At 44.6% G+C, this 22,929-nt stretch overlaps 1 protein-coding gene across 5 annotated transcripts in view; it reads left to right on the plus strand.

Annotated features, from left to right (window-relative positions):
• The window catches only part of LOC137429910 (5-azacytidine-induced protein 2), a 34,349-nt gene extending 11,822 nt beyond the window's left edge, over nt 1-22,527 (plus strand). For 2 of the 5 annotated variants that reach the window (XM_068120275.2, XM_068120276.2), the window contains exons 4-10: nt 9,550-9,633; nt 11,593-11,743; nt 11,862-12,046; nt 19,264-19,301; nt 19,563-19,681; nt 19,795-20,060; nt 20,761-22,527. In XM_068120275.2, coding sequence (XP_067976376.2) covers nt 9,550-9,633; nt 11,593-11,743; nt 11,862-12,046; nt 19,264-19,301; nt 19,563-19,681; nt 19,795-20,060; nt 20,761-20,874 — 957 coding nt within the window. In that variant the 3' untranslated portion in view covers nt 20,875-22,527. The remainder of the gene's footprint in view (nt 1-9,549; nt 9,634-11,592; nt 11,744-11,861; nt 12,047-19,263; nt 19,302-19,562; nt 19,682-19,794; nt 20,061-20,760) is intronic. The other 3 variants (XM_068120277.2, XM_068120278.2, XM_078779967.1) reach the window with 3 other exon arrangements.
• The last annotated feature ends 402 nt before the right edge of the window (nt 22,528-22,929 follow it).

Here is a 22,929-nt window from a genome sequence, read left to right on the forward strand (position 1 = left end):
GCGCGCCAAGGTGCACCGGCACACCCAGGCCCCGTTGGCCCCGTTCACGGTGCCAGAACGCCGGTTTGACCACGTCCACGTGGACCTGGTGGGACCTCTGCCCCCCTCGCGGGGTTTCACCTACGTCCTCACCATGGTGGACCGCACCACCCGGTGGCCGGAGGCCGTGCCCTTGGCGTCGACAATGGTGGCCGATGTCGCGCAGGCTTTCATCGCCACCTGGGTCGCCCGGTTCGGCGCCCCCTCAGACATCTCGTCCGACCGCGGCCCCCAGTTCACCTCGGAGCTCTGGGGGGCGGTCGCGCAGGGGCTCGGGGTCCGGCTGCACCGAACCACGGCCTACCACCCCCAGGCTAACGGCCTGTGTGAGCGATTTCACCGCTCATTGAAGGCCGCGCTCCGGGCCACCCTCCACGACGGCGGCTGGGTCGACAGGCTCCCCTGGGTCCTGCTGGGCCTCCGGACGGCGCCCAAGGAGGACCTGCACGCATCCGCGGCGGAGTTGGTCTTCGGGCAACCGCTGCGGGTGCCGGGCGAGTTCCTCCCCGACTCCACGGCACCATGGTCTGCGGCACAGCAGCGCTCCGCTCTGCAAGAGACCGCCCAGAGGTTCGCCCCGGTGCCAACGGCATGCCACGGGCACCCACCGACGCACGTCGCCCCGGAGCTTCGCACGGCGGAGTACGTCTTCGTCCGCCACGATGCCCACCGGACACCACTGCGGCCCCCGTACGACGGGCCTTTCCGCGTGCTGGAGACCGGGGCGAAGCACTTCACCCTGGACATCGGCGGTACTCCTGACCGCGTTTCGGTAGACCGCCTCAAGCCGGCCCACCTCGACGTGGACCATCCACCGCCAGTGGCCCGACCCCCACGTCGGGGCCGCCCCCCTGCGGGCGGACCCCCGGCACCGCCCAGCCCCGCCGCCACGCCGCCCCCCGGTCCTGCACCCATCCCAGGGGCAGCCAGGGGCATCCCACCTGGCATCCCTGCAACCCCGGACGCCGCCGATCGCCAGGGGGCGCTTCGGCCGGGTCATTCGTCTGCCCCGCAAACTGGCCCTCCAGGTGCGCGGGAATTCTGGGGGGGCGCGTGTGGCGGACACAAAAGCCCACTGGCGTGGTGACATAATTCCGCGCACCAAGTGGGCGGTGGCCACGCCCGAGGGGTAGGCGTGGCCTCATGATATACACCGGGCGCGCAGCCCGGAGCGCGCCAGTGTTACAGTGAGCTCCTGAAATAAAGACGCTTATAAGTTACCGCTTGTCCGCTTCCTCCTTGCTCGCAAGCAGCGCGCGTAACGCTGCGCTTTAATGTAATTAATCTTGATAAAATACTTGAAATCTTGAACATAGATTTTTTTTTTTTTTTTTTTCCACCCATAGGTTTGTAGATACAGGTCTTAGATTCAGATAATTTTCCACTCCTATTGTAGGGTTTGGGTAAAGTTTTACAAAAATTACCCACAACAAAAGTTACTTGATACCACTCTATTGTGACGCCCAAAGTACAGTAGGACAAGTAGATTAAAAACGAAGCAGGAACGACGTGCAGATAAAAAAAAACAAAAAAAAACGTTTGATGGCGCCGGACAATTTAATGTATGTTAATTTACATTGATACCCTTCGCTTTACAATGGACTCATCCTGTTCCGGTCCCACCACAAAGCACATATGCTACCCCTTTAGACTTAGGATGCGTATTAGCGAAAATACGTTACCAGGAGTGACTGTATATGGTACAGCCAACACACTAACCCATCTTGTGGACAGCTGATTTTGTGTGTTTGCCAAGTTTAGGCTATGTTTACTTCCAGTTTCTCCATTTATTCCATTCTGCCAGTCGAATGTGGACTTTTTCTCGGTGTTCACCATGCCAGATGATTTCATGCCATTCTGGTGATCAGTGCTTCAAGGCCAACAGTCATGGGATTGTTGTTATGTGGCCCTCCCTTCCTATAAAATCCCAAAGCATCCCATCATTCATCCATGACTGGTATATTTGCTGGTTGTAAACAAAAAGTTAGTTTTCTGTCACCAACATTGTGGCTCGACTCTTGTTTTATTTGTACATTATTGGGTTGAACAGCCTGTTTTCTCCAAACACTTGGAATCCAGGCCACAACCAGCTCTGTGATGAGTGTGGTTACCGCCTTTTTGGGCGTGGTCGTTTTGGGCATGGTCGTCTTGAGTATGCCCTACTGGGAGTTTCAACATTTTCAGTCTCCTGGAGTGGTGAAATGGGTATCGTCTTTGTCTTCATGGCCTGCTTGTGTTGCTATGGGCTTGTCCATTCCTCAGGGTTTTGTTGATAAAAACCCTGATTTGTTTGTGTTTTGTGGGGTTTTTTTTTCTATGCACAGGTACATTTCAAAGTTTGATGAAATATACATTCATTTCCCCCATGTAGGTTTTGGAAATTCCCAGAAACTCTTGGAGCCATGATGCATTCATTGTTCTTACAGTCCTACTTTCTTGCCTTCCTTGCTGTTTTTTATATACCCTATATATTTTTTCTCTGCAATGGGTGTCTCATTTTTATTCTTTGGGTGGTTTTTTCTTTTCTTTTGTGACGTTTCTGCAATTTCTGCAATGTATTCTGCGTTTCTGCATATAAATCACAGTGCAATGCGTGCAGGCCGCTCCATGGAGCGACCTTGCGGGCTTGTCGGCGAGGCGAGGTGTGACACGCATGCGTCTCGGCATACCTCAGATCAGGTTTGGGAACCACCATTAACCGTGCATAAATTTGCATATTCGATCATTTTTGACAATCAGGTGGACTTGACTTCCGGTCCCTCGAGCGACGAGGCTTGCTTCGATCTCTCCACGGCATCAAAGTTTTAGTGTTTTCCCGTTCGTTTCTTTGTCAAATTTCCGCTGGGTATTTTGTTGTGTATGTGTTATTGTGTGTTTCTATTTGGTTTTGGTTTTGTAGTTGTTGCAAATTTGTGTGTAATTAGTCGTTTTTTTTGTTCGCGCCTCGTGCGGCCTGGTCTCTCCAGGCTCCCTCCCCCCCCGTCAGTGTTTTGTGAATATGGGTTCTTTCCTTCATAGTATTTGCTTGTTTCTTTGATTTTCTTTTCTCCCCCCCTACCTCTCACGAACATCTTACCCTTTGTCCAGCGTTTTGAAAACAGAACAAACAAATAAACAAACAATTTTTTTCTATATTAATTCTTTCTCTCCTCCCGGACACGTGCTTGTTCGCTCTCCTCCTCGTCTCGACTTGTGCCCCGCCCCCTATATCTCGTTTTACTTCCACCTCTGCTCCTGCTTTCTCAAATCCACGTTCTCACTTAGAGACTTTTCCCAGATTGTTTTTCATGGTTTTGTTTAACTATTATTTAAATATGTTTAAACCGCAGCCGTGATGCTGACCCCCCCCCCCCCCCCCCCCCCAGAATTTCCATGTTTTAAACGTTTCCCAGTGTGTACGTACACCGTATCCCTGCGTGTCGTAAGAGACGACTAAGAGGGTTGGCGTCAGGAAGGGCATCCGGCCATAAAAACATTGCCTCAAAAAGAGAACCATGACAATTACAACTACATATGGGCAGGGTACAGCCCGAAGTGGAGATCGGTTTCTGAGGTTTGGGACATGGAATGTAAGGACAATGACAGGGAGATCAGGAGAAGGGGTGGAAGTATTGGTCAGAAGAAGAGTGGACATATGTTGTGTGCAAGAGACGAGATGGAAGGGAAGTGGTGTGAGAATGGTGAAGGGTAGGCAGGGACATAAATACAAGTTTATGTGGCAAGGGTGCCTGGAGGGCGTGAATGGTATTGGTGTCCTGTTTTCTGAGGAGTTTGTAGACAGTGTGGTGAGTGTGACTAGAGTGAGTGATGGGTTGATGATGGTGAAAATGATGATTGGAAAGCTCTTGGTGAACGTCATCTCGGGATATGCTCCGCAGGTTGGTCGAAGCGATGAAGAGAAGAACAAGTTCTGGTGTGCGATAGAGAAGCTGATGGAAAACGTGAAAGATGAGGAAGTTGTTGTGGTAGGAGGAGACCTAAATGGACATGTGGGAAGGAGTATGGATGGTTTTGACGGAGTTCATGGGGGTTACGGATATGGTGTGAGAAATGGAGAAGGTGAAAGGATTTTGGAGTTTGCTGATGGAGCTGATTTGCTGATTTGTAATACTCAGTTCCAGAAAGAGGATAATAAGCTTGTTACATACACGTCAGGTGGGTCGACGACAACCGTTGACTACCTGATGGTGCGTAGGCGAGATAGGGGGCACTTCCGGGACACAAAGGTGATCCCGGGGGAGGAGGCTGTTTCACAGCACCACTTGGTTGTCTGCGACATAAGGGTGAAAGGTGCGAGGAGAGCTCGGCGGGTGAAGTACCAACCGAGAATGAAGGTGTGGAGGTTGAAAGAGGTGACAGTAAGGGAGGCATTAAAAGAGAGGCTGAGTAGGGTCGAGGATGATGTGGTTGAGCTTGAAAGTGGTTGGATGTCAATGAAAGCTAGTCTGTTGGGAGCCGTTGGTGAGGTATGTGGATGGACAAAAGGACCACCGAGGCACTCGGAAACATGGTGGTGGGATGATGAAGTTGGAAAGAGGATTGACGAGAAGAGGAAGAAGTTCAAGGAGTGGCAGAAGGCGAAGGATACGGGAGCAGAAACAGCAGAGCATGAAAGTTATAAGGCAGCCAGGAAGGCTGCAAAGAAAGAGGTAGCAAAGGCGCAGGAGGCATGTAGGAAAATGTTCGGAGAACGCTTGGATTCGGAAGAGGGTCTGAAAGCAGTATTCAGGATTGCAAAGCAGATACCGAAAGAGAGGTGTGATGTGATGGGGGTGAGTTGCTTTAAGGATGAAGTGGGACAAATCGTTGTCGACCCAGATGGAATTAAAGGAAGATGGAAAACATATATGGAAATGCTGTTGAATACAGAGAATGAATGGGATGGCAACATCGAGAGTAACCCAGTTTTAGGACCGGCAGCGAAGATAACTGAGAAGGAAGTTGAGGAAGCGATAAAAGCAATGAAGGGTAGAAAAGCGGGAGGGCCGACGGGAGTTGTGGGAGATATGTTGAAGGCAGCAGGAAGTTGGGGTGTGAAGAGAATGACAGAGATCTGTAATCTGGTGGTGAAAGAAGGCCGCATTCCAGTGGATTGGGAACTGAGTACCCTCGTCCCTCTATACAAGGGGAAAGGTGTCCCTCTGGAGTGTGGATCGTACCGAGCGATAAAGTTATTGGAGCATGGAATGAAGATATTGGAAAGGGTGTTGGAGAGGAGGATAAGGAATAAAGTGAAGATCGACGAAATGCAGTTTGGATTTATGCCAGGAAGAGGAACGACAGACGCGCTTTTCATTGTGAGGCAGTTGCAGGAGAAGTACATGGAGAAGAGGAAGAAGTTGTTTCTTGGGTTTGTTGATCTGGAGAAAGCATTCGATAGGGTTCCACGCAAAGTATTGACATGGGCATTGAGGAAGTTAGGAGTGGAGGAATGGTTGATCAGAGTAGTGATGGCAATGTACAAAAGAGCGCGCACAGCTGTAAGGACGAAGGACGGGAACAGTGGTGAGTTTGAGGTGAAGGTGGGAGTGCATCAGGGGTCGGTACTAAGTCCACTACTATTTGTAGCTGTGATGGAGGTGCTGGCTCAGAACGTAAAGGAGGGTTTACCGTGGGAGTTGTTGTATGCAGATGATCTGGTGTTGATTGTGGAAAGTATGGATGGACTGAAGGAAAAGATGAACAAGTGGAAGGAATGTATGAAGACAAAAGGTCTGAAGGTGAATATCGGAAAGACGAAGGTGATGGCAAGTGGTAAAGCATGTGGTGAGGTGGAAAGAACTGGGAAGTGGCCCTGTGCTGTGTGTAGGAAGGGTGTCGGAGTGAACTCCATTCAATGTACAATGTGCGCTGAGTGGGTTCATCAAAAATGTAGTGGTCTGAGAGGGTCATTAACCAGTGTGGCAGCTACATTCAAATGTAAGGTGTGCACAGAGGGAGCTGCAGATGGAGGAAATGTTGAGTTGGATCTTGGAGACGGCATGAAGCTGGAAGGTGTGAAAACATTTTGCTACCTCGGAGACATGCTGAATGGAGAAGGTGGATCAGACTCGGCAACGGTTGCTAGAGTGAGATGTGCATGGAAGTCGTTTCGGGAACTGAGTGGCGTGCTGATGATGAGGGGAGTGTCGTTGAAGCTGAAGGGAAAGGTGTATGCTGCATGTGTGAGAAGTGTTATAATTTATGGGAGCGAGACATGGGTAATGAACGTAGAGCAGCAACGAAGGTTGGAAAGGGTGGAAATGCGAATGGTTCGACGGATGTGCGGAGTATCGTTGAGAGAGAGGAAGACAAATGATGAATTGCGAAAGATGATGGGAATAGAGCCTGTGATTGATGCTGTGAAGAGGAACAGGTTGAGATGGTTTGGTCATGTGTTGAGGAAGGATGAAAGTGACTGGTTGAGAAGAGTGATGGAAATGAATGTAGAAGGAAGTAGAGGACGGGGAAGACCGAGAAAGACTTGGCTGAAGATGGTGGAAGACGAAATGCGGGCAAGGGGGTTAACAAGGAGAGATGCAGAAAATAGGGCAAAATGGAGAAGATTGTCATGGGGACCGCAAGGCTAACCCCCGCTCTAGTAGGGAAAATGGCCTTTAAAATGCATGTTGTTGTTGTTGACGTTTCTGCACCTATATGTAAATCAGGACGGTGTCTTTCATAGCAAGTAAGATTGGCTTAAATTGACCAACCCTATCTGCCTAATTGACCAATGCTTGGAACAACCAACTATCTTGTATCAGCTGTAGCATCTCATCAACGCGGAACATAAACATGCCGTCGACTGAAAACGGAAATGTGACTCGATGTGGTCAATTCTGGGAATTCTTGTGAATGCGAGATGTTTCATCTTTGGAATGGACCGGAAGACCAGGAGATTTTGCCAAGGAGTGCAGAAAACTGGAAGATATTTAGTTTCTGGTTGTACATTGAAAAGTAAAAAAAACAAACTTTGTTTGCAGTGCAGCTTAACTTTGTGAGCTTTTTTGTGGAGGAGACGTCCTTGATGCTGTTGGAAACTTCGTGTTTACAGTTGTTGTTTTGTTTGTTGGGTTTTCTTTTTTCGTAAACCTTCTGTTTGGAGAGGGTTTGAGGCAAGGGTGAATTTAGAATATTAATTTTAGTTTTCACAAAAATAGATGAATGGTATGCTGTTTGCCTGCATATTTAATGGTCCCTCTGTAGAGTGTCCATAAATCATGGGGTTGGGTGTGGCGGGGGAGCCACGTTAGTTGCATACTTTGTCCAGGGTGTTGTGGCTTGTGTGTGCCGCTCATGATTATCAATGTTATGTTTCTGACTTGTTCATTATTTCCCCAACGTTGGCCTTTGCAGACATTTTTAAGCCACAAGATTGTTGTGCCTGTGTAAACATATAAAACAGCACAAACATGGAGGGTGGCTGGTGTTCTTGATTGGGATTCATCACCGCACTGAAACATTCAACTGAAATACTGCGTAACGAATTTGAGTTTCAACTTCAAGTTTATTTCGTTTGTATAGGGACATTAAGGGAGGTGTGACGATTTTCAGAAAACTCGTACACAGTTATTTTTAGTCGAATTTCAATTTTTTTTTTTTTAAAGACTACATATATAATGCCATGTAATACACTGTAACAAAGACATTTAAAAAATGTAATTCATGTTTGAAAAATGACATCATCTAAATGGCGGCCGTTCTTGAACCACCATGATTTTGTACGCGTGATAATGAAGGTCCAAGTGCAAAATTCGATGAACTGATCTGTCTGACATCCGTAGAGCGCGAGCGTGCCGTACCGCTGACCGACGAGGGCTGGTCTCCACAGCTTGTCGAACCCTTTCGATGTTTTCCGGGGTCCTAACGGTTCGATCACCTCCCCGAGCTGCTCCCGGCCTCACAGATCCAGTTGTCCTGAAGTTTTTTACCCACTTCAATATTGTGTTTCGAGACGGAACGGCGCCACGTCGACCAACATTGAAGTGAGTACGTAATCTGCGCTGTGTAAGCACCACCGAACTACCCGTTTGAATAAACGTCTCGACGACAAAGACGCGATGTTCAATCGTCCACAGCTCCATGGCTACTGAAATGGCGCCTAACGACGAGTAACCAACAGCCATCACGCATGTGCTAGACCCCCCACTTGCATTGTTATACCCAATTCAAACATGAATTACATTTTTAAAATGTCTTTGTTACAGTGTATTAAATGGCATTATATATGTAGTCTTTTAAATAAAAAAAAATTGAAATTCGACTAAAAATAACTGTACGAGTTTTCTGAAAATCGTCACACCTCCCAGCCGGACCCTGTACATGTATTTTAATTTTAAAATATAAATCACTCCTGGCCATTTTACACATTTTATTCTACAACCTCCCCACCTCCTCCTTCCTGTCATGTCTGAAACGTCCTATCTGAAAGGACTCTCAATGTCATTCATTATATGAGTATGGGCAGTGCAGTCTTTGCATCTTTATAATTTGTTTAGCCATAACACTGTGAGAGAGCAACCACAATTTTTTTTTGTTTGTTTGTTTCGCACATGTACGTAGACATGTGGAAGACAAGATTGTTAACATTGCAAAATAAGAATGTTGTTTATAAATGTCTTGAATCACCTTCCCAGTATTACGTAGTCTGTGTGTTAGGCAGCTGGGCTTGTTGGCATTCGATAACGATGCATGTATTGATTGTGTCCCTCCACGTCCGCTTTGAACTCAAACTAAACTTGACAAAAATAACTACTTTAAAAAAAAAGAAGAAGTAAAATTTATTAACAAGTTTTCTCCATATTCTCCGAATAAACGTTTGTTGAAAATTTGAGGACAAAAGCTCAAATGGTAAAATTGGTCTGGACACACACAAACACACACGTGCGTGATTGCAAAACCCCGTCTCCCCTTGCGTGGGCGGATGGGCTCTTGATTGTAAAATGTTGTCAACTGTGACGTGATTGTGCAAAACAATTTTTGTTTACGTGCCACGCTAAACCTCAAACTTCGGTAGAGCATGAGATCGGAACTCCTATGTTCAAAACCGACGACACTTCCTACTTGTAAGTATCTCTGCCGAGCAGGCAAAGCTCATGTCGGATGTTATTGATCACCAATTGGCGTTTAGCGGGGACTTCCATGGATCGTACTTTCTTCTCGAGAGGGACTGCATTATGCTGATGGTGAGACCTAACGTTTTCATCATCACTGTCCAAATGACACTTTGATGAAAAATATCATTGCTCTATGACACTCCCTGGCACTCAATAATGAACCTCTGAAAGTTTGATGAAGATCGGTTTGAACCTTCTTCGAAAAATGGCGGCACACAGACAGACAAACGGCTCTTTTATAGTATAGATCTTCCCAAATACTTTATTTATTTCTTTAGTTTGCGAACTTGATTTTGAATATTTTTTTGGCCGTTGCACTCCCAAGTACAGCTTTGTTCCTCACATCCCTGAAACATTGCAGTAAAGTTTTGTTTGTGGTGATTTGATCTGAAATAGCTTCTATACTCTTGCACAGGACAACATCATTTCAAATTTACAACAAATGCTGGGAATGGCGAAAGAGGAGAGTGAAAGAACAAGTGAAAGTTTGAAAGAGAAGGTAGGCGAATTGGAAAGTTTTAGTTTGTGCCGAAACTTGTAAAAGTTGAACTGTGATGACGTTAAAGCAAAGTTGAGAGCAACGAAAGTGGAGATATGATGGACATGTCATGTCTGTGCAAGTTACGCGCTCACAGCCGATTTAGATCAAATGAAATGGCCGGGATGTATTTATCAGGCCCATCCTTGACGTGTGCATCACCTGTGTGAAACGTTGTTGCTTTGAACTGCTAAAACGCAAGCCTGCTTCTGCAATGATCAGTTTCCTAATTGACTAAAGTTGGAGATTAACTGCTGCAAGAAGGGGAGATTGTTGGGGGTTGCGAGGGGATGGTGGATGGAGGCTGTTCCTAAAATAGAGTACAGGTGCCCACCTGACCTATGAGGGTTATGCAAGCAGGAATTTTTGTCATTCGACCAGTTTCACTTCTATATTTGTTGGTATTCTTTTGTTTAAGCATTTGAGAATTGAAACCACGCACTTCTACATCCAAACCCAAATTGAGTTCAGGGGACTTAAAGTAATCTTTCAAGGTCGGTACACCTTTGGTATCGATGTCAATTCTGAGCAAAATATTACAATCTAAGACTGATCTTTGTTCAGTGGGAGTTAATGTAATTCTAAATGGAAACCTGAACCTTTGATCCCTGTTTTTCAAAAGTTGTATTCCTGGTTTAGCCTGCTGTCCTTCTCAGGGGCTCATTTGAAGGTAGCCGTTGCTTGCCCTTTCACAACGAGCAGGTATTACGACGAAAAAGTGTGAAAAGCCATCCGGCACCAGCCATTTTAATGTCTCTGCACATCTCCTTCGATCAAATAAAGTGTGCCAGCCATTTTTCGTCCACCTGTTGGGTCTGACCTCGGTAGTGATATTTCGTGTCCACAGTGGGTTATCAGGGCACCACGTTTGCCTTGTAACAAGGCCAGCGTGCTAATAAAAAGCATTCGATGAGAAAGAAAACAAAGTGTTCATAAGGCCTTTTTAAATCGATGTTTTGCTCCTGTTTTCTCTGGAGACTTCGGTGCGCGTCATTTAGGGTTTAGTAGTTATTAAACAGACCCAGAACTATGATCCAAGATAAGTCTGACACCATTTTATTAGTAATGAAACACCCTTAGAAAGATTGTTTGTGGATGATGATGTCATCGTGTGTCAAATCGACCATGTAACTGCCATTGCAGACCACTAATGATGTTTTCATGACTAAATAGTTTTTCTTTTTATGTCTTTCCAGTTGATCATTATAAGAGAATCCAAGTTTTCAATGTTAAAATTCCCTTCTTTAATATTTAATATCCCCATTAACAATGAATATACCAACAACCTGATTTTAATGTTCATAAGAAGCAATATTTTATCTTTTAGACAATACTAGCAGGTGTGCCTGGTGTTGCCCTGTGCTCTTCTAGCCCGGTTAACATTTTGAAGAAATCAAATGTTTTTATACCTCCGCCCCCAAAGGTGGCCAGAGGCATTATTATCTATTTTTTGTGGTGGCCTAAAACACTTCTATACACCCACTAAGGAATGGGGTAGGAGATCATTTAATATCACCTTTCACATAACTACAAAGGCTTCGGCACTAGAACATCCATTCGGCCATCTGAGAAAATGGCGACGCACACAGACAGACAGACATCTCTTGTAGTATATATATATGCAAGAAAATCAGAGGGAGTTTGGTTTAAATGGAGGGGGAGGTGATGTGTTCTTCTTCAGAGGTTAAAGGCCCACCAAAAAACAGCCGGGACACCTGCCAGGGAAAGTGGACTACTTCATGTAACATTTCCATGGAGCGAAGGTGACATGAAAGGACCACCGTAAAACTACCAGGCAGGCTCTGGGGATTCCGCAGGTTCCGCAGTTCCATGTTTGTCAATTCCAGCTTTTTCATTTATCATCTTTCTCCAAAGTGTTTAATGCATGTGTCGTGTTTGTTTATTTGTGGGCTGTACCAGGAAGAGGTCATTCTAAGACTTCAGATGGAGATGAAAAACGTGAAGGAGGAGAAAGAGGAAGTTTGCAAGTCCAACGAGAGTCTTGTGGAGCAACTTCAGGCTGGGGAAATCGAACTATACCAACTACAGACAGAGACCGAGACTATGAAGGGTGAAGTAGACATGCTCCGTCCTGTTTTGCATTGCGATATAAAATTGCCGTGAAAACGAATTGCCAATTTGCATTAATGTGGTGCGGCAGTCGATAATTGTTACTGTCCCTCCTGCAGTGCGCGACCAGCTGTACAGCCCCGTCTGCACGGAACGAGATACTCCGGTAATGGCCGTAGTGGGCACCTCGACACTGGAGCGTGAGTTTGAGCGGGGCCCGGAGGAGCGGGAACGTTTGCCCTTTGGGAGGGAAAAGCAGCAGCAGCAGCAGCAGCAGCAGCAGCAGCAGCAGACAAATGCCAAGGTGATTGTCTGACATTACATTGTTGGGTTAAAGAATAACCATTTCTTTCTGATCTTTCACTGACATTCTGGACGAAAGAAAATAGTTCAATACAGCATATGATCTACCTTTGAATGTCTCACTGTTTGTGGAGCCTTGTGTCGCTACCATGATAATTTTGTATCAGGAAGTGTCCCAATAAGTCCAACTCGACGCCCAAACCACAATTCATTTTTTGTGATGAATAGGATGTTTAATTTGAGCATAATGTTTTTTTCCACAATTTCCGGCAATGCAGGCTTGCCCCTTCATACATCCCCACCCTTCCTGTCAAGGATGACACGCGTCCAGTGATAACAATCAGTAATTCCACACTTTTAAAGGCCTAAACTAGAGGAAGGTGTGTAATGGTGGGGTAGGTGTGGGTGGTGGTTTGGGGTTTGGGGTGGGGGTGGGGGTGGGGGGGGGGGGTTGAGGCGAGAGATGCAAACATGTTGTATGAGCAGCATTGCTGTGTACGAATTGCAAGTTTATAAAAGAAAAGTTTGGTCTCTGTGTGTCAAACTACGGTGTCAACTGTCACTGGGATCTACTCATAAAAGGAGTCCAGTTTCTGTGTCAGTAACGCTTTATTCTAAATAATTTCTGTTGCCGTATGATAGATAATACAAATGGTACCATTGGAAAAGTAATAATCCATTTACTTGGTTGGAAGGATAATCAATTTGCTCGGAACATTAATTAGTTCATTTAATCATAAATCACTTACCCATTTTCAAAGCTCGTGTTTCCGGAATTAAAGAAGAGGAAGCGTGACCTCGAGCTTTAATGTAGCAGTTACAATGGCAACCTTTATTATTCTACAACAGCAGGAACCCTTTACAAGGACATGGGAGGGGCACACAAAAGGAAGTAATACTTCTCGAAGCGATACAAAAAAATATAAAAGAACATGGAAGGACAACAACAACAACAACCTTTTCATGTGTTTTACTTCATTTGACATCATCATTAACACTCACAGATGGACTTGCAATATGTTTGTCAGCTACATATAACATGCTGTGTTTTGATGAAACCACCAGCGAAGCAACGTGAGGCACACCTGTTGCCCCTTAAATGGTTTCTCACCATGCCACACCCATGGTTTCTACACACACACACACACACACACACACACACACACACACACACACACACACACACACACACACACACACACACACACACACGGTGGTTGGCTCAAATAACAGCGAATATGAACCAGCCATGGTAAACAGATATGCAGATCCATGTTGAAATATCCAGCCAACCTCAGGTGGGGGCAGTTACCGCAAGGTGATGGGAAAAGTCAGGAATATATTTATAACGGACAAGAAGAAACACCCAAGGTTATATATATATATATATATAATATATATATCTCTATAAAGCTCAGTTGACTTTTTGCTCCACCAAATAACAGCGAAACGGAGTTGAGTAAAAGGGTGAAAATTCTACAGATGCTGTGATAAATAACTACCTCTGTCGGTTTGAATGTTTGAAAGAGAATAGACGTCTGGATCAATTTTTGAATTATATTTAAATCCCGATTTATATATCTTACTATAATTCACCAAATGTCCGTCTGTCTGCTCGAAGGTACCGTAAAAACTGCTGAACCGATCGCAAAGATATTTTGGGTGGGTAATCCTGGGATCTCCAGGAGTAAAATAGGCTATTTAGTTTTCCCAATTTCAGCTTTGGTCTCCAGCATTCTCAGGTTTGGACTCCCGCATAACATTCGCGTTCGCATAACGTTCATTGTGACGATGTTCTCATTGTGACGATGTTGTGATGAAGTATGTGTTCACGGTAGTGTTTGACGTGATGGTGTGAACGTAATTTCGTGATGTTTTTCGTTTCGTAATCCTTTAATGAACGTTTAATGTTTAATGAACGTTTAATGCCCTTCGATGTCCGGGGCTGCACGCGCGCTACACTGGACGGGCTAGCGTGTACCTTGCCCTTCGCCGTCAGGCTCGGGTAAACCGCTGAGCCCCAGCCGTGATGGGGACTGGGGCTTGAGACAGTGTCCCACGAACGAGGAATTCCCAGTAAGCGCGAGTCATCAGCTCGTGTTTATTAAGTCCCTGCCCTTTGTACACACCGCCCGTCGCTACTATCAGCACGTCGGACGGTTTGATGAGATCCTCGGATCAGCCCCTGCACGGGCCGTTCTCGGGTCGTGCCGGTGCACCAAAAAGATGAGCGAACTTGACTGTCTAGAGGAAGTAAAAGTCGCAACAAGGTTTCCGTAGGTGAACCTGCGGAAGGATCATTATCGGGACAACATGAGAGCGAGCGAGACGCGAGACGTACGTGGTACGTGATCGTCCATGTACTGTTTAGATTTTGATGATTTGCATGTGATATGATTTAACAAACCATAACATCTTACTATAATTCACCATATGTCCGTCTGTCTGTTCGAAGGTACCGCAAAAACGGCTGAACCGATCGCAACGATATTTTGGGTGGGTATTCCTGGGACCCCTTGGAGTAAAATAGGCTATATTGTTTTTCAATTTTTTCCAAGTTTTTCAATTTTCCAGTTTTTCCAAACACGATGGAATAATATGTACCGATATGAACAGTGATGTGGCTTTTGTTGAAATTCTACAAATACCGTTTATTCTACGTACCAGGAGAGAGTCGATCGACTCCTGACGAACTCTTCCTATATAAACGTGCGGCACCGAAGTAACATGGCAGCGTGTGCAAAGCGACTGAGAAACAGGTGTAGAGGCCGCTTCCATGTTACAGATTTGGCGCGCACTCTTCACACATAAACGTGCGACTGGGAAAGACGTGTAGCGGCCGCTTCTGTTTTGCAGAATTCAATCTTTTTTCAAAATGTGCGCCATGTACTGTTTAGATTTTGATGATTTGCGTGTGATATGATTCAACGGATGTTTATATGAATCATTTAAAATAAAAAAACCTTCAACTTCTGATATTTTACCTTTTCATTTGGGCCTCCCAATTAGGCTATCAGCTAGGGGGGTCAACCGGTACCAAATTGAGGGAGTAAGGCTAATAATGATTTTTGACAAGGTTTTTACCTCTAGAATAAGAAAATATGTGATAGCAAATTCAACGATGTAGCTAAATGTGTGTTATCACCCATTGATACATTTCAATGGGTGAAATGTATCAATTCATTGATACATTTCCACTATGTCGAAAATACGTGGTGGTGCGATACTTTTTTCCATGTGTATACTTGCAAATCTACTGAATGCCAGTTATTTTCGTGCATATTTTGTGCATAATGTTGTTGCTATGATGGCAGCCATTTTGTGAAATTGGGCGCCATATTGGATTCTATCTTCTTGGATTAAAGTTCAGATGATGTATTTCATACTTTAAGAGAGTTGTAAAGTCTTAAACATCTCAAAACGCAATGCTATTTGTTACAAATTCCTACAAGAATATGAAACATGGTGTTTTTAATAGAAAAACATGCATTTTGGCGGCCATTTTGAAAATGAGGTGATAACACCCATTTAGCTACATGGTTGAATTTGCTATCACATATTTTCATATTCTAGGGGTAAAGACCTATCCAAAAATCAATATTAGGCTTACTCCCTCATTTTGGTACCAATGGACCCTATTTTGGGGGTCTGGCTGATGGCCTAAATTGAAGCCCCGCCCGTAGGGCGGGTACCGTTGCTAGTATATATAAACGCGAGTTGTCTGTATGTGTGTCCACGTTTTATTCAGAGATGGCTGAACGGATCTTCATCAAACTTTCAGAGGTTCATCAGTGAGTGCCTGGGAGTGTTTTAGGCAAAAAAAAAAATTGAAAAAAAAGAAGTTCGTTTTTTTGGAGTTTTAATAAAATAAAATAAAATAAAAATCGCTCGATAGTGCCGAAGCCTTTTTAAATGAATGACAGTTATATACAAGTACATATTCGCATAAATAAATACAAAACAATTACCCGACATTTGAATACAAATAAAGCAAACAATTCCGGAAGTGTACGAATTTGGTAGTATGGCTTCTTCTTCGTCTTCCTGATCGGCATCACACTTAACTCAAACGTGAGCCACATTCACTCAGAAATGTGAGCCACTCCCCTTCCTCTCCTGCCTCCCCCTTCCTTCCCCTTCCCCCCTCCCTCTCCTTCCCCCCTCCCCACCCCCTCTGCCTCCTCCTCCCCCTCCCCTCCTCCTCCCCTTTCCCTCCTCCTCCGCTTCCTCCCCTCCCCTTCCCTCCCTTCCTTCCTTCCTCCCTTCCCTTCCCTTTAAGATATAAATTCTCTGTAAAAGAGCTCCACTTCTGACTGCTCACCTTCCCCCTCTCCCCACCCTTCCCCTCCCCCTTCCCCCCTCCCCCCCTGCCCTTCCCCCCCTCCCCTCCCCTCCATTCTCCGTCAAAGAGCTTCCACTTCTGACTGCTCCCCTTTCCTCCCCTCCCCTCCACTTCTCCCCCTCCAGTCCCACCCCCTCCCTTCCCCTTCCCCTTCTGCCCCCCCTCCCCTCTCCTCCCCTCCCCCCCCCCCCCCGTCCCCCTGCCCGGAAACGCCGGGTACTTCTGCTAGTATATATATATAAAGCTGAGTTTGTATCTGGGGGTGGGACATAAGCACCACTCATTACCCTGCGCCCACGAAGCGAAATGCGGGGTTAAGCATTCATTGTGCGTACGTGTGCCGTGTGCCGTACCTGTCTGCATTTTAAAAATTCATTTTCTCGGCATCCGTTGGTCCGATTGACATGAAATTTTACCATAGAAGCGCCTCCACATGTAGAATTTTTTTATTCATAATTATGACGTCATAGGTCACATGGTATGGATGCCATCTTGGAAAAACTTTACACCTCTATATCTCCCAAACCGCTCAATGGAAAAAATTGAAACATGGCTCATTGTCAAGTACGAACCATGGGGAATAAGATATGTTGATGGTGATGTCATCGGTGCCTTAATTATGATGTCATAATTCGACAAGTACAACGCTTGATCTGATCAGTATGAATAAAACAAAAATTGCTCTGCAACTGTTAGATCAATGGACACAAAATTTTCAGAAAATGTGCGGCTCCTGTGGAATTTTTAAAAATGATAATTATAACGTCATAGGTCACGTGGTACAGACACCATCTTGGAAAAAGTCAAAAAAAGCTGCACCTATATATCTCCGAAACTGCTCCATGGTAAAAATTGAAACATGGCTCATTGTAAAGAACTCCATATGTAGAATAGGTGTTGTTAACGATGACGTCATTGGTGCCATAATTATGGCGTCATAATTTGACAGGGACAACGCTTAGTCTGATCAATTTGAAATGTATTGAGTGTGATCTATGCAACAATTATATTAGAGAATATAAATTTATGATGTCATCGCTCACGTGGTCTGGCAGCCATTTTGGATCAAAGAAAAAAAAAATGTTCAAAAACAGAAGAGTTGGCTCGCAACAAGTTGACTGCGCAGGGTAAGTATTCTATGAATACCATCTAGTTATACCGGCCACGCCTTCCCCATTTAACCCTCCTCTCCCACCCCACCTGCGTCTTCCTTTTGCTTCTGTAGCACTGCCCATTAGCCAGGTGACGCCAGCGGATCAGAAATCGCCACCATTTTTTTCGCTCCACATAGTTCTTTGATTTCATTGGCCTCTAGCATATATTGAAGTGCCATGAGGGTCGTTTACTCTGCTTGATGGGGCTATATAAGACTCCTTTATTATTATTATTATTATTATTATTATTATTATTATTATTATTTCAAGAGAAAGACATAAAATGTCATTGCCCCCGTGGTTTTAGTAATATTGCTGTATGGAGTAAAAGGCCGTCAGTCGGCCATCTTTGATTGGATTACAAAACAAAATATTCTGCATTTATATCCTCTCATGTATGGTCTTTATGCCAAGTTTGAACAAAATTGGTCCATGCATGTCCGCGAAATGGTTGGGGACATGTTTAAGTATTGAGACGTGTTCAATATTGGGTTTTTTTTTTTTACAACTAAAATGGCCACCAGTCTACCAGTCCGCCTTCGTTGATCAGATCGCAAAATAAAGTGAGGTGCACATGCTTGCCATCATGTACCATGCTTGTGCCAAGTCTGAACAGAATTGGACCATGTATGTGTAAGAAATGGTTGGGGACACTTTTAAAGTAACAAAATGGCCGCCAGTCGGCCATCTTGGATCTGATCTTGAAAGAAAATGACGTGCATATGTAAACCGTCATTCATTATCTACGTGCCAAGTTTGAACAACACTAGTAAATGTAACGCCGGGTACCTTTGCTCATGATGTAATATTTATGTTCTTAACGGAATTATTATTACGAAAATAATACACAATGCCATTTTACTGAGTACAATTTGTACTTTTACTGAATATTGAAAACGAGAAAAGAAAATGTTTGCATTTTGGGACTATTCTGAGAACATTTTGAACACCTGCCGTACGATCATAGCAAATGCATAATGCAAGTTCAAAATGGTTGCCCCCTAACACGTATTGGGTGTACTGGAAATTGTGATGTCGGATAATGGGACCAAGTTATCATGAAGCTTGTGTTTATTATTAGCTCACCTGGAACGAAGTTCAGGGGAGCTTATGCGATGGCGCGTCCGTTCTTCCGTCCGCCCGTTAACACTTGAAACTTCTCCTCTGAAACCGCTGATAGGATTGCGACCAAATTTGGCACAAATTATATTTGTTGTGTTGTGACTGAAGTTTGTTCACGGCATTAAAAAAAATCTGGGTCTAAGGGGATTTACCGGGGTCAAAGTGGATCCAGGTTTGACTCCCTCCCCCCCTCCCCCCCGATTCTCCCCCAAAATAGGAATTTGCTTTTTCATCTGAAACTACACACACTATTTAGATTAAACTTAACCACAACCTTCAGCACCCGTGATGTACCAATGTTTGTTCAAGGCATTGGAAGAAATGTGGTCTGAGGAGGTACATGGTGTTCGAGGTGGGGGGGAGGGTTTGCCCGCCAAAATAGGTATTTTTTTGTTTGTTTGTTTAAAGTCTTATGATTATGTTGGTATGGTTCTACATGCTGCCCTGTCTTCGAGCAACCATTGAAATTGGTTTAAAATACCTTTCGTCAGTGCAGTATACTGTTTATTCTACCAGGTGAGCACCCGGGGTATTGCCCCTGTGCTTATTATTTATTGGAAGTATTTTGCTGTTTATAGAAACTTTATTTTCACTTTGCAGGATTTCTGGAGTTCAGAATCAAAGACAGAAACAGCAAGGTCAGAATTTGCTTAAATATAATAATATACTGTTCCTTGAAGCGTCTATTGAGGACCACCCGTTTATTATATATGCAAATTAGGTGGAAAATTGCCCCCCCCCCCCTCTCTACCCTCCCTGCAATCTGTATGAATGATGACACCCCCCTCCACCCCCAATCGACATGTCAATGTAATAGTCGGATGGCCCCCTTACTCTATAATCTTGAGGTGTGCACATGTTTCTGGTTATATTGTTTATCTTCCTGGTATATCCTGCAGTCCTGAACTAGTCATCGCTTATGAGGCCCTGCGGGGACACTTTGATGAACTGCTGAAGATGACAAAACAGCAGACTCATCTCTTACACCATCTCAAATCACAGAAACCTGTTTATCCTGGTACGACGATCTCACTTCAACGAGTTTAACTTTGCCCGTTGTAATCTTATTTTGTCCATCTTTATGATATATTTATTTTATTTATTTATTTCCATATCTGCATTCATTTACAGCTTCATACTCCGTGCAATGCACAGACACTTTGGATGGCAAAAATCCAGAGCAGCGAAGCAAAGGCCAGCTGCATATCATACCCACCAATGGGCGCATCTTTAATCCCCGTGATAGGTTGTCCGTCTCCAGGACCAGCAAGACCTCAGAAAGCTCCCATAGTACAAAATCTGACATGGAGAGCGACAGATTGGTGTTGCCACAGAGACCAATGCTGATCAGTAGGGGCTGCGGTGAAGCTCCTCCTAGGAAGATCTCAAGCAGCAAGGTAGAGCCCACGTTTATTTTATCTGGTGTTTAATCATCCCCTTGCTCTGCTTTTATTTCCTGAGTTGGGACTCGAGTTTGTCTATGTTGGGCTTACAAACGTCAAACGTTTGCATTTTGAACCAGCAGAGGGCAGCAGATGTTCATTAGTTAAACTGCTGGTCCTCATCCAAGCATCCTGCAGTTTATCTGCATGACATGTTTGGAATCACAAAACGCATCGAGTCTGAAATTTTGCTTAATTTCAAAATGAAACCAAATGGAGCTTTTAGAAATATTGTCTTCTCCAATGGTGGTAGGGTGGTTTGGTTGAGGATGTAGCGTACCTACTATCAAGCTGCCTCGTCTGCATTCAAACAAAAACCGAATCTATTTTGACGACAAACTGCATTTTCAGCAGGGAGTGCTGCATCTCGAAGCACTCCTCCTTTCATATGGGGATGTAAATCCGGCTTTCCTATTTGCATTACATCTTTTGAAAACACGAGGCCATTGCGAGCCGGTGTCCTCGGCAAGCTCCTTGCTTGGAGTTCTCAATAATTCGTAGTGCGTTTATGGATATGGCATAAATGATGGGCCTAAGGGCCTCTTCCTGCACCTATGTTTTTCTTTTGACTATTAGAGGAGAATGGATAAGGTGCAATGTAATTTTCGATGCATTTTCTCTGAGCCTGAACTGTACCCACGACGTGTCTTTCTAGGACGTTGTCACACCTACGGACTTGTACAAGTGTGACTACTGTGAAGAACACTTCCCCAGAGATATGAACAGCGAGTATTATAGTCACCTGCTCACCCATTCTTGCTTCGCCTGAGCACTTGCATGGCACACTGGGAGAATGAGGGGGCAGAGTGTTGAAATAATTTCCACTCGCAGAATCTGAGGGAGCATAAATATAATTTTGCATTTCCACTCGCAGGCTGCTTCGATGTATCCACTCGGTGAGTGTGCCGAGACAGTGCTGCACTTTGGCCAAAGAGCGAAGCTGTATTCACCATTGCGTTTGCATAATCACGCGGGTGTACATGTTGTGCCGGCAATTTAAGATGGGCTTTCTTTATATTCGTCCCTCCCCCCTCCCCCCCACCCCCCAATCGGGTGGAACAACATTGTGGATATGGATGAGAAGGTTCCACTCTGTACACCAAGGGGCAATTTATTACAAAGGAAAATATGGTGGTATTTTTCTTTCCCCCCCCTCCCCCACCCCCCTAGCTCCCCACATCTATTCCATACTTATTCCTTTCCTTCCTTTTATATTCTACCAAACTTCTTATCATAATCTTCTCAACCATCCAAAACATCCTTACCTTATTCTTCTTCTTTCTCTCCTATCATCCTTCCTTCACTTCCTCTCGTTTTTAGTTCTCCCAATTGCATCCTTTACAACCTCACCTCTGTATGTAATAAATGGATGTCATCCAATCACCACTCTAAATGCCTCGTAATCACAGGATTTGCAAATGAAAATGTCACATGATGTGTAGGGGAGAAGGTTTTGAACAATTCCCAAAACCCCCTCAAACCCATCATGTTCATCCTAAATTTCCCTTTTTCACTCTTTGAAGGTTATACTGATTGGCAGTCAATCGTAAAATCCTTTTATTTTGGCACCATTGACAAATTTCACGTGTGAAAGGGGTGGAAGTGAGCCAGGGATGGGGAGTAAATTGAGATTTAACAATAACATAAAAAAAGAAATATTTTTCATACACAATATGTAAATAGCTTACTGGTGATTGGAGTCTCTCTCCAAGGCCAAAGAGTTGATTGGGTTGCATAAACCGAGCAATACTTTTAACAGCACATGTGCTTCATTCCATTCATTCTCTCCATTCAGCGTTACTTCTTTTAGCTATAAACGTGACTTTTTTTTATTTTATTCGATTTTCATTCGACAAGGTGTCTGTCTGTCTCATACTAACCTGCCAATTGGGTTTACCTTCCTGCCAGCCTGGTTCAAAATCGATTATCCACAACCTTGAATGTTTGTGAGAACTGCTCAGAGGTTCTCAGTCGTATTTAACCAATAGTTACAGATCTCTCGTCCAATTGCCTGCATCGTACCCCTTCCTCCCTTGCATCCCGTCTCCCTCCCCCACACGCAAATCCCACCTTCCACCCAAACCAACACCGATTTGCTAACCTTCCCGACTTGCACTGATGCTTAACATGGTTCCCTTATGAATGCCTATGCGCACGCACCGCGTTGTGACACATGATGGCCGTGTGCACCTTGCACCTTCTGCTTCTCAAAATACTTTACGGTGAAAGATCGCTAAATGTAGTGCAGAAGAATGTGCACCATTTGCCGCACCATGCTTCCGTCAATGTAACGACAAATCGATATTTTGGTTTGAAAGCCTGAACAACTCGTTGCTTTTTTGGTTTGCATTGATTGGTGGCGACGATTGTCGGTCATATGCATTTACCATTACCTCGCATATAAATATTTGCTTCAACATGAGTGGAACTATGCCTCATTGGTGTGAAAAAGGGGTTGGATTACTTGTTTACCCAATACGTTTGATATTATTTCACGATTTTAAATACCGAACCTTGGTTTCTGATAATCATATGATGTTTTCACCCAAATTTGTAGCTCGATGTCTACTGCCAATGACCGGTTTGATTAGCATCTTCTGTTTTCTCTTTTGAAAGCAGGTTCTTGTCTCGAATGCATGGCCTTGTTCAGCTTGGGGAGCCATATACCTTTATGTACATGAAAATGGTGGATTTTTGTATTTGCTTTTTTCCCCCCCCCATATCGAAGGCCCGCCCACTCACTGTGTGAGACTCGAACTGAGTTCTTGAGTTTATGACAGTTTTAGGTTAAAATGGTCTTTGGGAAATATGATGCCATCATGCT

Source organism: Myxine glutinosa, chromosome 6, assembly GCF_964187855.1.
Source record: "Myxine glutinosa chromosome 6, kmMyxGlut1.1, whole genome shotgun sequence".
Classification (NCBI taxonomy): domain Eukaryota; kingdom Metazoa; phylum Chordata; class Myxini; order Myxiniformes; family Myxinidae; genus Myxine; species Myxine glutinosa.